This window comes from Geotrypetes seraphini, chromosome 16 (genome assembly GCF_902459505.1).
Source record: "Geotrypetes seraphini chromosome 16, aGeoSer1.1, whole genome shotgun sequence".
Classification (NCBI taxonomy): Eukaryota; Metazoa; Chordata; class Amphibia; order Gymnophiona; family Dermophiidae; genus Geotrypetes; species Geotrypetes seraphini.
Window position 1 is genome coordinate 20687442 of NC_047099.1, and position 16725 is coordinate 20704166.

Consider the following 16725-nt stretch of genomic DNA (forward strand, 5'->3'; position numbering starts at 1 on the left):
TCACTGGGTAGTGGTGACCTGTACCCAACCCTTTATTTTAAGTTCAAGCTTTGGGTTCTATTATGGAGTTTTTTTGGGAAAAATCTCGGGGTACTTTCGGTAAGCACCCCTCATAAATATAAGCAGCTGCCATTCTTTCGGAAAGAATGAAATTATTTATAGAACCCCCCTGCCCACTCTGTCATTTGTAAGGTTTTTTATAGAGTATAAGATTTTATTGTCTCTTATTACTGTACCTCGCTTATAAGGTAAGATAAGCGAATAGTTTGCATTGTTATATTGGGTTTTGTAATGAGTCATAAAGGCACTTACTCCTAGACAAATGAGACTTGTACGGCTGTGTGTGTGTATGACATTTTTTCCTTTTGCTCCCATCTTTCTGTGTCACCAATGTTTAATACTGAGGTAGGACGTGCTGTTATGTGGAATGAATTGAAAGCGCTGTTTGAATCAGTCTAAGATCTTTCCCTTGTAGTTTGTACAATTTTGTGCGTTTCTTCTACCGGCTGCTTTCTTTGTGTTCTGTGCTGGATCATAAAAAAAAAAGAAACAAGAAAAAGAAAAAATTCCGTTTTAAAGGTTTTCTTTCTTGTGCAGAGCAAAGCTAATCTGTTCTTTGCTTTCATTATCAGGGTCTGTGCATGAATGTTTTTGTCCCTTCCCCCAGACTTCTCTGTTTGGGCTTCCACTGACCCCCTATAGTGCTTCTTTGAAGTTACTCATTCTTGGTTTTATAAAGCAGTAAGGTGAGATTCCACTGCTCGTCTCTTGACTTTTCTCCGGCATTATCAAAACCACCATCTCTTCTTATAATACGCCCATCCTAGATTTCGGGCTGTTAGAGTTTTGGTAATTCTCATTGCACTTATGTTTCTTCCACCATTCCACCGGCAGCCAATGATTTTTTTCTGTCATTTTCCTAATGAATGTTTTATTTTTAGTCCCTGTTGGTGAAGCTTTTCAGCCCTTTTTTTGCCTTCACCTTTAAACAACAGTATACCCAGTGTGGAATGTCCTTCGGGCTATTCTACAAAGTCATGCACTGCCCCTCATGGTCCTATTCTTATTTTGTACAACTTTTTGTGTTCCATAATTCAGGAGACCTGTCAGGCTGATAGTTTGTATCTTTTATAATGGTTGTCTGTGTGTGGTCACAAGGTGTCATGAAATAAACTGCACTGGTGTACATCTGAAGTGAAATACCTGGGTTTTGTCCTGTCTCATGGTCAGAGGAAAATCTGCACTTTCTGCACTGCTGCTATTCTGTGTCTGCCCCGCCCAGCTACCAAGAAAGACATGCTTACTTTTCTTGCTATGATTGGTCACTGCCGCCAATGGATCTCTGCTTGTTCCTTCTATGACCAGATTTTGAGACAGACCCTGGTTTCTGAAATGACTGCTCTTATCAGATGGACTTATGAAATGTTGGACATTTAAGATGTGCTTTGGTTTCTAGCTCAAGTTTGGGTTTCCCTGCTTATGCCCACATGTTTTATCTCTTTGTTTGGGACTATTGTAACACCATGAAGGGAGAACATGGCGGTAAATTACGCTCTGTTGCCTTTTTTTATAGTCACTCCTGTTCAAGAAAGCCCTGGCTGCTTGTGCTATTGTGGTAGAGATGGTTACTTCTCTGATCCTAGGTCACCCCATTACCCTTCATACTTTTCACGATGTCCAAGCCCTTCTTTTAAATAGGCTTCTGGGTCTCAAGGGTGAACAGGATTCTCTTCCTCTCTTTTTTCACAGCTTCAGTCCTTTGTTACCACCCCCTCCTCTGAATTTGATGCCTGGTATTTGGCAGGTGCCCAAAGCCGCCCTTCTGGACGGACTTTGGTGCAAAGAGGGGAAACCCTGGATACCAGCTGCTAGCTCTCCCTTATTCATTGCTCAATATCATGGTATTGGTTATCGTAGTGCTCGCTCGACATTTTAACTTCTTGCTAGTGATATTTTCATTCTTGACCTTTTGCTCCTTGATACAGAGATATATAGCTCAATAATTACAGCTGGCATGGTTGTGAATTGAAAATAAATTGGAAAATACAATTCCTTTCTATTGTTTTAGCTGAAATTAGGATGTTGCTAATTTAAAATGTTTTTTCCGGATTTATACATAGCCATCCCAGATCCATTTTGGCACAGATATTTCTAATGTTTTCCACGGGTCCTCTTTATCACTGCAGAGATAGAGACGCTCCAAAGAGACATTAGCTTTATGCCTTTTTTCAAATATGAGATGGTTATGATATACATTATTTGTTGTTTTGGTTTTTTTATATCAATGTGTTTATTTGCAGAATTAAATTCAGCCCTGCACACTTGACAGATGGAGAAATAGCTCCACGTTTAAAAACTTTATGTTTTGTCTGTGTCATGTCTACTTGTCTTAGTTTAGTGGGTACCCTAGGATACATAATATTGGCCATTTTTAGAGCTCTTTTTCCACTTCTTACTAGCCTAACTGCGCAATGTTCTTTTACTTTTAGCTTTTATATTCTGAATATAGTTTAGTTAGGGGTTATAAGAAAAAGTTTTACTTTATACAGCGTTTATTTCGTGGTGTTCCCTACATATGATCCATTCAATATACATTTCTGAATACATTCAGTACATCAGTATGGTTTCTCTGAGGTGCATAATAGTTATATGCAGCACGATAAAAACATATCCTTTTGGATTGTTCAATTAAGAACCTTAAGTAACTGAGTATTGTCTCTCTTTTGCCATAGCTATGTCAAGTACATGAATTGGTATTGTTACATGTTGCCACATTCAGTACAGGTAACATGGTTTCTCTTGTTTTCTATCTCTTATTTGGATCACATTGGAGTACAGCTGCTGAATGATATTTGGAATGCTTTCCAAGCATTTCTTTTCAAGTATCTCTTTCTGTATGCACAGACATCTGGCTGTTCTCCCTTTGAGGTTCTCACGGATGACCTTTCCCCGCCCCATGGGTAGATTTTCCCTTGATACAGGAGGAATACGTCCAAAAGCTAATTGAAATATTAGGGCTTGTTCAAAGAAACGTGTCTTGCACTTCTCCTTTCTCTCCACAGATTCCTACCCATTTTTTCCAGCCTGGTGATTATCCAGCAGCTTTCCAAGGATCGGAAGCAGACAGATTTCCCCTTTGGCCTTCCCACTACTGTGATCGCTGTGACCAGGCCCGCTGCACTCACTGAGGAGTTTCCTGTTTGGATCCACGCAAGTCGCTTGAAGAGGGTTAACCTAAAACCCCAGAAGCAAGTCTTCCCTGCGCAGATTTCACCTCCTCCAGTGGAACAACATGATGATCTCATTGCAGCATTTTACCAACTTTATCATTCTCATACTGGCACCGCTGCTGCTAGTTTTTCTCCCTGTATGGATCATTTCTAACTGGGTCTACAGGGATGATGTGTTCTGGGTTCATGACACTTTCTGCCCATACCCATCTGTAAATGACACTCCTGCTGTAAACAGCACCCCCGACACCTCTTTGCGAACACGATGTCAAGTTGGACTACTCCCTCGCAAAGGCTGTCCTTCAATTGGAATCCAGAAAAGACCGATAGTATGCTACCCTTTGGTATAATTCCAGCAGTGTGCAAGTTGCCACTTTCTCCTTTGAGTATTGTGACATTGTGGACTGTTCATCAATTGATATCCCAAGGCTGTGCCATTGGTCCTCAGAGATTCCTAAAACTAAGGACATATATGTATATGTTACTGACTTACGTTGGGGGGATAAGTGTGCATTCTGGGGAGTGGTAGGGTGGAATATTAATACTGACTGGGTTTATAAACTAGAAAATACTCTGAAAAACAGTGGACCAAAATGGTAAATCACTGCTTACTTGTATGACCCTTCATAAGGTTGGACACTGTTATAGGAAAAGTGTTCCTGCACAAATTATTAAGCTTTCTCTTACTATTGACAACCCTAGACCTACTGATGAAGGTATGTACATTATGGACATGTGGTTTAAGGGTGGGTCTAGCTATCATCAGTTTTCTTATGGGATCTATCTACCTCCACTCATCCTCTCCCGCCATTTTGTGGGGGCCCCAAAAAATACTAACCCACTGGCCCCTACATTCAATAAACTTACTGACATGATGGCTATTGCCAATCCCACTTTTGAAGATATTGTGGCTGTTGAGGTAGGGTTTTCAGAACGTAACCTTTGGTTAGAATGGATGAAATTCACTGCTGATCAACATAATAAGAGTAATTGTTACATATGTGCTCAAGCTAGACCCCATCTAGGAACCGTATCTCTGGACCTCCCTCCTGGTATCCAACCATGCTTTTTTGGGTTATTTACCTATCCCCTTTGTGCACTGTAGTGTTCTAAATACCCTTTGTTGCCAGGACAGCAAAAGCTTGATATTGCCGTTATCATCTATAAGGGCAATTACACATGTCATGTTTCTAATCTGACACAGAGTAGTTTTGTAGGTAATTTACCCCCAGGTTATTGTTCTGTCTTGGCTCATAGGTATGCCCTATTGTTGCTGCATCAGATTTGATATTTACTGGCTTTATGGAGACTTTTGGCTCCCTGTTAAGCTACCCAGCCAGTGGATAGGCCAGTGCACTTTAGTTAAGGTTACTATGCTCCTGCATATTCTTTCTGAAAGGCATCCTTCCTATTCACATGGTTTTTCCTTTTATTTGTCTTGATATAAATCTGATCACATGTATACATAGATGCTATAGGGGTCCCAAGAGGGGTCCCAGATGAATTTAAGGCCCGAGCTCAGGTTAAGGCTGGGTTTGAGTTCCTTATTCCCTTATTACTATTAATAAGAATGTTGATCGGATTAGTTAAAATTATTATAATCAGCAACGCTTTGTGAACTATTCTAGGGACGCCTTGCAAAGTATTACTGATCAATTAGGCTCCACTTCTTAGATGGTTCTCAAAATCATATGGCCCTAGATATGATTCTAGCTGAGAATTCTGAAAAATTCTCCTCAGTACTTTAAGCTGTTGTACTTTTCTTTCTGACAATATAGGTCCTACTATGGACATTCAGAAATTAGCAGACCTCTTTGCTGAGTTCAAATGTAACTCTGATTTATCTAATTTTTGGGATCAGCACTTTAGTTGAATGCATAATCTCTTATTATTTGCACTCTTGTCTTGACTGCTCATGTACTGTGTTATTCGTATTACAGCTCCTAAAAAGACCCCTCCTTGAGAGACATACCTAGAGTATCACTCCCTTCCAGCTCATGCTGTGTATTTGTGACGTCATTTACATGTCGTAAGAGGGGATTTGAAGGGACACGTATCAGAACTTTAGTAAGTGTCCTTAGGCATATGTTGTTTAAAGATGCAAAGGTAGGCCCTGTTTATCTTTCCCTTCCTTGAAGAGAATACAAGGACAGATAATGTTTAAACAGAGATAATGTGAAGTGAATTCAATTGTTTTGTTAAGCCGTATTTACAGACAGCTTTAGTTAAGAAGCTCTGCTGGTCAAGGCTTTTTCTTACCTTTTGGACTTCAATCTCTAGATAGGAAAAATGCTGATGTGTTTAAAGTTTCATGTGACCTGTATCCATATATGGTTTGCATTTACGTCACATGCTGACACATGCTGGCAAACCTGATTCGTATAAAAGATGTGAAACTCATAATAAAAGACGGACATATTTGAAAGATGGTTTCTGGTCTTTAAGATGTGTCCCCAGGTACCTGACTTACATATGACAGAGACAGAGAAAGTATGGGGCAGGAATTGGGACCTGAATCCTTTTCACAAGCGTTTACAGAAAAAATCGCCAATTCCCAGTACTTTCTTCACCGTGTTTTGCCTCTCCTTCAGGAACAGGCCAGGTCTCCCGCCGTGTTATTCGCGGTTTCACCATATTCACGATGGTTTTTTAAAAATAGAAAACAGCGAATAACATCTGTTGAAGGCAGGGCATCTGAAAAAGTTATTTGCGGTTTTTCTGTATTCGCGGGCCTGTTAATCCCCTATCACTGCGAATACAGAGGGAGAAGTGTACAATCAAGAGAGACTTTCTTGACGAACGAAGTTCCCTGGGGCTGAGTATAAGGAGAGATAAGAGAGGAGAGATTCTGAGGAGCTGCAGAGTGAATACACTTGTAGGTCAGTAGGAAGAGTCTGAATTGTATGCAGAAGTGGGACAGGGAGCCAATGAAGCGACTTGGGGAGAGGGGTAATGTGAGTATCACAACCTTTGCGGAATATGAGACATCTTCCTTCCCTGATCTGCGTCTATGATGTGTGCTAAAGGGATCCGGGGATAATAAGAAGAATTACTTTATTTGTTAACCGCAATACCTCGCAGTTCAATGCAGTTCACAAGAAGAAGCTGCGTAAGCACAACGATGATACATCCAATTATATATATATATATATATATATATATATATCAGTGAGTCACATATTCGCTAAAATTAACAAATCATTGTACAAATTTATCAAACCGATTGGTTTTCAATAATTTTCTAAAATCCCGATAAGAAAAGGAAGACATAATCAGACCACTTAGATTCTTATTCCATTTTACCTGCTGGGAAGGGGAGGTGTGTGGAGGATAATAATAATAATAATACCTTTATTTTTCTATACCGCCATAGTCAAACTGACTTCTAGGCGGTTCACATAGAAAGTAGACTGGACAATCAGTGAATTACAAAATGCAAGAAGAAGGAAGTTACATCATAAATTGGAGAAGCATGGAGAAAGAATACATGAGAGAAGAAAGATGTTACATAATACATTGGGGTTATAAGGGGAAAGGAATACCTGAGAGAGGTCATCTGATTAAGCAAGGAATTTGTCAAATAGAACGGTTTTAATTGATTTTCGGAATGTGTTGTAGGTCTGTCTGGCTTTATTTATGTGGTTTCCCAGCCAGGATTGCTGTCTGTTTGCTTGGAACATGAAGGTTCTATCAAGGAACGATTTGTATTTGTGATCTTTGGGTGTGCAAAGATGTTTTTGTTTCTGGTTGTACGTGTGGGGTTGTGTAGAGTGAAGTGTGTTTGCAGGTAGGAAGGTGCTAGGCCCCAGACTTGTTTGAAGCAGATACAAGCAAATTTGAACAGTATTCGCGCCTCCACAGGTAGCCAGTGTAATTTTTTGTAATAGGGGCTAATGTGGTCTTTATTTCTCAGTCCGAAGATATGTGGGTGACCTGGGGTGTCCATCTACCCTTTTTTCCAAAAATAAGACCTACTCTGAAAATAAGTCCTAGCATGATTTTCGGGTAGGTCCTAATATAAGCCCTATCCCAAAAGTAAGCCCTAGTTAGATAGAACCCTCCCCCCTAGCCCCTCCCGAATGTCCCTGACACTCCCAAACTCCATCCTTCCTGGCAATAGTGCTGCCCGATTTGCCGGCAGCAGCGCTTTCTCCCCCCATCCCATGTGCAGCAGCTTTCCATCCCTCCCTCCCATCCCCCCCGTGCAGCAGAACCCCACCGACCCTCCCACCACTAGACCGACATACCGTACCTCTGCTCCCTTCAGCATTGGTGACAGCACTCTGAACAGGCTGCTTTGCTGCCTTCCCCGCCGGGGCCTTCCCTCTGCCGCATCGCTAATAATGTCATCAGTGACGCGGCGGCACAGGGAAGGGAGAAATGCGGAAGGGGGACAGATTATTAAGGTAAACTATCCTCTGCAATGTGACAGAAGAACTGGGGTGGAGGAGAGGGAGAGATGATCTTTGCACATAAAAAAAAAATAAGACATCCCCCAAAATAAGCCCTAGTGCCTTTTTGGGACCAAATATTAATATAAGACACTGTCTTATTTTTGAGGAAACACGGTATGAATGTGTATTTTGAAGGATGGTTGGCGGGCACTCCCTGTTTCCATTTTCTCTCCATCCCTTTTTCTCCTCCTCCTGCCAATCTCCCTTTTACTCTTCCTTTCTAGTGCATCCCCTGCCAGACTTCTTAACACCTGTTCACACCTGCAGGGCCTTCAGTTTTCAGGAAGGAGGGCCTGTCCTTCTCACCACACTACGACAGTACTCCTGCCACTTCCAGCCATTGCTCCTCCACTCTTTATGTGCCGAAGCCTGTCCTCCCCATCTGCCTGCTGGTCCTTCCATTCTGCCACCATGAGTCCCCTCTTTCACTCATCCAATTGTGTTTCCTGACCTCCCCGCCATTCCGCATGTCTGTCTGGCACTGCCAGTTATCGCGCCCATCGCATTACCAGTTACCAGTATCTTATAGAGCGTTTTTAATTGTTGGTACTGGTTTTTCACAACATTGCTCCTGCGTACTCTGTGAAAGTGCTACAACATAATCACTTCCCTAATTGTGCTTTAAGATCGGCTATGACATGAGAACTAATTGTACTTCTGAGGAGTCTATTAAGTTCTGTTTTTACAACCAAAACAACATTGTCATACTCCGGTCCTAGTAAATCAAATAAACTGCCAGTAAGACTGTGTCTACTTCAAGATTTAGGCGGTTTTAACAAGAAATTTGTTAAGGCATATTGTGGGTTATGATTATCTGCTATAATATTTTTATGCATTTAACATAGAAACATGATGGCAGATAAAGGCCAATGGCCCATCTAGTCTGCCCATCCACATGAACCATTATCTCTTCCTCTCCCTATTGGCTAAAGCTCTTAACATTTGCATCTCCTCTCCCTATTGGCTAAGGCTCTTTACAGCTGCATTGTGATGTCATAGAACTTTTTGGTTATTGAAACACTGTAACATGATGGCAGATAAAGCCCAAATGGCCCATCCAGTCTGCCCATCCGCAGTAACCGTTATCTCTTTCTCTCTCCGAGAGATCCCATGTGCCTATCCCACACTTTCTTGAATTCAAACACAGTCTCTATCTCCAGAAGACTGTTCCACACACCCTTTCTGTAAAAAGAGTATTTCCTTTGATTACTCGAGAGCCTATCACCTCTTAACTTCATCCTATGCCCTCCCATTGCAGAGTTTCCTTTCAAATGAAAGAGACTCGACTCCTGCGTATTTACATTACGTATGTATTTAAAGATCTCTATCATATCTCCCCTCTCCTGCCTTTCCTCCAAAGTATACAGACTGAGATTTTAAGTCTGTCCCCATACGCCTTATCATGAAGACCACATACCATTTTAGTAGCCTTCCTCTGGACCCACTCCATCCTTTTTATATCTTTTTGAAGGTGCAGCCTCCAGAATTGTACACAATATTCTAAATGAGGTCTCACCAAAGTCTTATACAGGGGCATCAATACCTCCTTTTTCCTACAGGCCATACCTCTCCCTATGCAACATAGCATCCTTCTAGCTTTCGCCGTCACCTTTTCAACCTGTTTGGCCACCTTAAGATCATCACATACAATCCCGCCCAAGTCCCGCTCTTCCGTCATGCACATAAGCTCTTCACCCCTAAACCGTACCGTTCCTGTGGGTGTTTGTAGCCCAAATGCATGACATTGCATTTCTTAGCATTAAATTTTAGCTGCCAGATTTCGGACAGTTCTTCAAGCTTCGCCAGGTCTTTCTTCATGTCATTTACGCCATCCGGGGTGTCTACTCTATTGCAGATTTGGGTATCATCCGCAAAGAGGCAAATCTTGCCTGACAGTTTTTATGTATATAGTTTATGCATATGGTTTTTATTTAAGGTAAATGCTTTGTAACCTGCCTAGTTTAATAGGTAGGTTATAAATTTTAGAAATAAATAAATAATATTACCTGGACTATGGAAGGAGGCAGACACATAGGGCCTGTTTTACAAAGCCACGCTAGTGGCTGCCCTGCGGCAACGGCCCCGAAGCCCTTTACATCTCTATGGGCTTCGGGGCCGTTCCTGCGCAGCTTTGTAAAACAGGCCCATAGACAAGAACCTGTGATGAAATGTACCTTTAAAAAGTTACCTATTTGTCTTCTCCCTGTATACTTTTTTCAGCAGGGGGCTCAGCTGTGGCAGCAGGAAGTACTACTGTAGAAGCTCATTATGAACAAATCTGGCTAATAATGAATACTTTACAAGGCTCTGTGGTGGCCCCATCCAGTGGCGTACCCCTGGTCCTGCTGGCCTCCAAACTCCCTTAAGAAAACCATTCAGTTATTCCAGATATTTATGACCCAGTTTTCTTTCTTTTTCTCCAAACTTTCCTCCCTTCAAATTGAGATCAGGTCCTCTCATCCTTGAGATTCCTTTTCACCGCAGAATGGGAGTTATTATGGAAGCCTTCTGTGCAATTTCCACGTGAAAATTCCAGCGTTTACACAAGGAAACAACATTCACATGTAAACGGCAATTTTGTAAAAGGGCTCAGCTTGTGCGTGAATTTCTGCCCTGCCTATTCCCTGACCCAAGTCACAAGTAGATATGGGACCTTTAAATACAGATCTATGCTCGTGCACTGCTACATCCCACTCTCTTTCTCTATTGGTGAGAGACAGCTGAACTCAGCAATAAGCCTGTGTATAAAGGGCCTATGGATTGTAAGAGATAACATAAGAACATAAGAAGCGCCATCTCCGGAACAGACCTTAGGTCCATCAAGTCCGGCGATCCGCACACGCAGAGGCCCCGCCAGGCGTACCCTGGCATAGTTTTGGTCCCCATATCGCTCCAAGCTTCTCGTAAAGAGAAGTGCATCTAGCCTACCCCTACCCATGTCACTTCATGCCACTCATAAGGAGATGTACATCTAACTTACCCTTAAATCCTAGAATGGTGGATTCCGCAATTACCTCTTCTGGGAGAGCATTCCATGTGTCCACCACTCGTTGCGTAAAGCAGAACTTCCTGATATTTGTCTTGAACTTGTCCCCCCTTAGCTTCAGCCCATGTCCTCTTGTCCGTACCACATTGGACATTGTAAATAACGTTTTTTCCTGCTCTATTTTGTCGATTCCTTTCAGTATTTTGAATGTCTCAATCATATCCCCTCGTAGTCTCCTTTTCTCAAGGGAGAACAACCCCAGTCTCTTAAGTCTTTCCTCGTAATCCAGGTTCTCCATACCTTTCACCAGCTTTGTTGCTAAATGAGGAGAAGTTAAGGAGTAGAAAAGTGTACGCTGGCATCTGGGGGGAGGCGAGATGCTAAATGGGGAGGAGAGGGTAGGGAATCAAAAAGGATATGCAGCCATCTGGGGGGAGGGAAGGAAAGGGAAGGGGAGATGCTAAACTAAGGGTTTGAACTTGAGGCCATGTATCTCTTTGTTACCTCTTCTCAGAAACACTTTCCTTCTAGTCTAAATAATGCCCCTGTATCGCTCCATGGTGCGACCTCATCTGGAGTATTGCGTTCAATTCTGGTCTCCTTATCTCAAGAAAGATATAGCAACGCTAGAAAAGGTTGAAAGAGCGGCCAGGATGATAAAGGGAATGGAACTCCTCTCGTATAAGGAAAGACTAAAACGGTTAGGGCTCTTCAGCTCAGAAAAGAGACGGCTGAGGGGAGATAGGACTGAAGTCTATAAAATACTGAGTGGAGTAGAACAGGTGCAAGTGGATCGATTTTTCACTCCGTCAAAAATGACAAAGACCGGAGGGACACTCGATGAAGTTACAGGGAAATACTTTTAAAGCCAATAGGAGGATTTTTTTTTTTTTCTCACACAGAGAATAGTTAAGCTCTGGAACGCGTTGTCAGAAGATATGGTAAGAGTGAATAGCTTAGCTGGTTTTAAGAAAAATTTGGACAAGTTCCTGGAGGAAAAGTTCATAGTCTGTTATTGAGAAAGACATGGGGGAAGCCACTGCTTGCCCTGGTATTGGTAGCATGGAATATTCCTATACCTTGGGTTTTGGCCGGGTACTAGTGATCTGGATTGGCCACCGTGTGAACGGGCTATTGGGCTTGATGGACCATTGGCCTGACCCAGTAAGGCTATTCGTATGCTCTTTTTACAAAGGTCTGGCCTACAGAAATCAGCACGGTACTCTAGAGGTGACCTAAAGCTATGCTATGCTACTGCCTCCCCTCTTGCAACGATGTAGCCTCCCTCTGTAATACTCTGAGACTTCTCCATATTGTAGTTCTTCCTCCCCTACTTCTATTTGAAGTAACTTTTTCCTGTGTTGTTGCATAGGCCTCTTCCTCAATGTATTGTCACTACTTCCCTTCTCGCAACAATGTAACCCTCTTGCACAATGTTTGGGGGTTTTTTTTTTGGGGGGGGGGGGTTGTGTAACTTTCTCCTTTTATGACAGTTCTACCTTCTCTTTCTATTTGATCTAACTTTCGTCTATGTTGTTGCATGGGCCTCTTCTCCTGTAAATTGCCTTGAACCTATTCTGGAGAAGTGTGATTTTATTTATTTTAAATTATTTTTATTAGGTAGGAATAACCACAAGCATGCACAGCATACGAGTACAAATACAAAATTAAACAATTCATAAATCAATGGGATAAACTTTGTTTCAAAATAGAATTATAACAAAAGAAAGATTATTCAACTATTACCCTCTCCCAAACTCCCCCCCCCCTTACCCATTCCCCTTCTCAAGACTGCATATAAAAAAAAGAAATAAATTTATGATTTACTCATTAAAACACAACTTCGTGCAGTAGGTGTTAATGTATTTAAAAAAAGGTTGCCAAATCACAAGAACCTAAAAGTTTAGAATTTAGTGAAGATACATAAAATCGTAATTGAAGATATGAAAAAGTATCCAAATGTAAAAAAAAATCAAAGAATCCCCCTCCCTCCCTCCCATTTTTACAGAAATTTCCTGGGGGGAGGATTTTGGTGGAATCTACAGTTGATATTTGGATGGGAGGAAGGGTGGGGTAAAAATGATTGCTTATGGTTTATTGAAAGTTGAAAGTGTTTTTTTCTGGATTTATTATATGTATGTAAAATTGTAAATGCACTGTTAATAGTTTGGAAAAGCAATAAAGATACAGTGTTCCCCCGGTTGTTCGCGGTCGGCGGTTCGCGGTCCCGGTCATTTGCAGTATTTTCAGACCTTGAACTGCCGACAAGGAGAGGGCAGCGGGAGAGGCAGGAAAGAGCAGCTGGAGTGCCGCGAGTGCAGGAAATCACTCGCGGTACGCTCCGACCGCCTCTTCCTGCACTAAGTCGGGCCCTATCCAATCAGGAGCTGCTTTGAACTGGGTGCAGTTCTGCCTCTTTCCCACCCTGTTCCGCCCCCTAGGCCCACCCAGTTCTGCCTCTTTCCCACCCTGTTCCACCCCCCTAGGCCCACCCAGTTCTGCCTCTTTCCCACCCTGTTCCACCCCCCCTAGGCCCACCCTGTTCTGCCTCTTTCCCACCCTGTTCTACCCCTAGGCCCACCCAGTTCTGCCTCTTTCCCACCCTGTTCTACCCCCAGGCCCACCCAGTTCTGCCTCTTTCCCACCCTGTTCCGCCCCCAGGCCCACCCAGTTCTGCCTCTGTCCCAACCTGTTCCGCCCCCTAGGCACACACAGTTCTGCCTCTTTCCCAACCTGTTCTGCCCCCCCAGGCCCACCCAGTTCTGCCTCTTTCCCACCCTGTTCCACCCCGAGGCCCACCCAGTTCTGCCTCTTTCCCACCCTGTTCCTCCCCCTAGGCCCACCCAGTTCTGCCTCTTTCCCACCCTGTTCCGCCCCCAGGCCCACCCAGTTCTGCCTCTTTCCCACCCTGTTCCACACCCAGGCCCACCCAGTTCTGCTTCTTTCCCAACCTGTTCCGCCCCCCCAGGCCCACCCAGTTCTGCCTCTTTCCCACCCTGTTCCGCCCCCAGGCCCACCCAGTTCTGCCTCTTTCCCACCCTGTTCCACCCCCCTAGGCCCACCCAGTTCTGCCTCTTTCCCACCCTGTTCTACCCCCAGGCCCACCCAGTTCTGCCTCTTTCCCACCCTGTTCCGCCCCCAGGCCCACCCAGTTCTGCCTCTGTCCCAACCTGTTCCGCCCCCTAGGCACACACAGTTCTGCCTCTTTCCCAACCTGTTCTGCCCCCCCAGGCCCACCCAGTTCTGCCTCTTTCCCACCCTGTTCCACCCCGAGGCCCACCCAGTTCTGCCTCTTTCCCACCCTGTTCCTCCCCCTAGGCCCACCCAGTTCTGCCTCTTTCCCACCCTGTTCCGCCCCCAGGCCCACCCAGTTCTACCTCTTTCCCACCCTGTTCCACACCCAGGCCCACCCAGTTCTGCTTCTTTCCCAACCTGTTCTGCCCCCCCAGGCCCACCCAGTTCTGCCTCTTCCCCCCCCTGTTCCGCCCCCAGGCCCACCCAGTTCTGCCTCTTTCCCACCCTGTTCCACCCCCCTAGGCCCACCCAGTTCTGCCTCTTTCCCACCCTGTTCTACCCCCAGGCCCACCCAGTTCTGCCTCTTTCCCAACCTGTTCCGACCCCAGGCCCACCCAGTTCTGCCTCTTTCCCACCCTGTTCCACCCCCCTAGGCCCACCCAGTTCTGCCTCTTTCCCACCCTGTTCTACCCCCAGGCCCACCCAGTTCTGCCTCTTTCCCACCCTGTTCCGCCCCCCAGGCCCACCCAGTTCTGCCTCTGTCCCACCCTGTTCCGCCCCCTAGGCCCACCCAGTTCTGCCTCTTTCCCACCCTGTTCTGCCCCCAGGCCCACCCAGTTCTGCCTCTTTCCCACCCTGTTCCACCCCCAGGCCCACCCAGTTCTGCCTCTTTCCCACCCTGTTCCGCCCCCTAGGCCCACCCAGTTCTGCCTCTTTCCCACCCTGTTCTGCCCCCAGCCCCGCCTGTCTTAGGGGCCCCCCAGCCAGTCAGGTTTTCAAGATATCCCTAATGAACATGCATGAGGCAGATTTGCATGCCTGTCACCTCAGTCTGCCTCATGTTTCTTTCTGTGTGATCGGGAGGTGAGATGTCTGAGCCTGCGTTGCAATTGCCTTATGATAAGTATAGAGAATTACAGATATATGAAGTATGAAAACCTGAAGTGGTTTCAGCTCCTGAGGATGCCTATATGGTGAAATGCAAGATTGTTTGGGCTGGTTGAATATCATTTTGCCATCGATGATGAACTTAAAGCAGGGGTCTCAAAGTCCCTCCTTGAGGGCCGCAATCCAGTCGGGTTTTCAGGATTTCCTCAATGAATATGCATGAGATCTATGTGCATGCACTGCTTTCAATGCATATTCATTGAGGAAATCCTGAAAACCTGACTGGATTGCGGTCCTCAAGGAGGGACTTTGAGATCCCTGACTTAAAGTGACTTGATTTTATCAACACAGGAGTTAAGTCCAAGCAGCGCGAGATTTTCAATGACATTTTGAAAGAATGGACTTTGAAGGGTTGAATACTGAGGGACTGATAGTCCAGGTTTTCTAAGTAGCAATATAGTGTTGTACGATGACATGTTGGATGTTTTATGGATTGTAAGAATGGGGAAACAAGCATATTTATAAAATATAGAAAAGTATTTATGGTAGTAGGGGGAAATATTTAATAAATAGACTTTATATATTAAATTCATATATGAATTAGCTTCTTCTGATTTTTGTAAGAAGTAGAGCTTTGGTATAGTGCAGGGGTAGGCAATTCCAGTCCTCGAGAGCCAGAGCCAGGTCAGGTTTTCAGGATATCCACAATGAATATGTACGCCTCCTTGAGATACAAATCTCATGCATATTTATTGTGGATATCCTGAAACCTGGCCTGGCTCCGGCTCTCAAGGACCGGAATTGCCTACCCCTGGTATAGTGGAAACTTTATATGTTGTGTGTCCTATATGCATATTCATTAGGGATATCTTGAAAACATGACTAGCCGAGGGTGGTTTAAGAACTATTGTTCTAGGTTATTTGTAAATAAGTTTTAATAGTACATGGACTAATACCATCCCTTGGGGCACTCTCCTGTGTACCCCTCCAGTTTGACTCACCATCATCTTTCCTTTAGCCAGTTGCTGTGCTTTGTCCCCATCCCATAGCCTGTTAGTTTCCCAAATAATCTCGCCTGCATTTCTTTATCAAATGGCTTTTTAATGTTCAAACATATGCTCCTTTTCTGTAGTTACAACCTCAAAGAATTCTAATGTCTGAACAGCCTTAGGAATGACACGTACCACTTCCACACAGTATCCCCGTCACACCCATCTATTCGGCATCACACTATTTCTATCATGCTCATCTCATTTATACACCAGCCCTATCAAACCTCAGCCCTGTCACACTCTGTTCGTATCAAATCCACTCTTCCCGTATCTCATTGCATGTTCTGTTGGCATATGACTGAGAAGAAAAAAGTCCTTTGTCACTTACCACAGCACAGAAGCATTACCGTCAGTACCAGGAGTGCAGCCATACTGTTGGGAAGCACTAATCGACAGATAGGCCTCTTGTCACTTTCTACCTCTTCCCAGTGCAACCTGGAGATATCCTCTGACCATCCCTTTCCTACCCCTCTGTCAGAGTACTCGTTGTGTCATTACCCTCTCTGATCTCACACCCAATGCAAATCTGATCACTTACTTGGCTTTTCCTGCTTTACTCCTTTTAGCCCATTCTCTGTTGCTCAGCTATTTTTTTTTTCTTTACTTCTTCTACACCCCATGATGCTGACATCACACCCTGCTGTAATTTCCTTCCCTAATATTTTACAAATAAAATACCGAGAAATACCAAGAGACCTCACATGCAGTGCTGTACATCAAAACATAGAAGAGACAGTACCTGCTCAAAAGAGCTTACAGTCTAGTCAAGACAGACAAACTGGACAAGAAGGTGCAGCTATACACAGTTCTCAGGTGGGGGAACAATATATAGCTGCATTATGATGTTATCAAGAATTCAGGGTATGACTCGGATGCATTGT

At 44.0% G+C, this 16725-nt stretch overlaps 1 protein-coding gene across 2 annotated transcripts in view; it reads right to left on the reverse strand.

The window, feature by feature from the left end:
- LOC117350884 (paired immunoglobulin-like type 2 receptor alpha) overlaps positions 1–16305 on the reverse strand; it is a 29891-nt gene extending 13586 nt beyond the window's left edge. For both annotated transcript variants that reach the window (XM_033925581.1, XM_033925580.1), the window contains exon 1: positions 16173–16305. In XM_033925581.1, coding sequence (XP_033781472.1) covers positions 16173–16215 — 43 coding nt within the window. In that variant the 5' untranslated portion in view covers positions 16216–16305. The remainder of the gene's footprint in view (positions 1–16172) is intronic.
- Between the last annotated feature and the right edge of the window lie 420 nt (positions 16306–16725).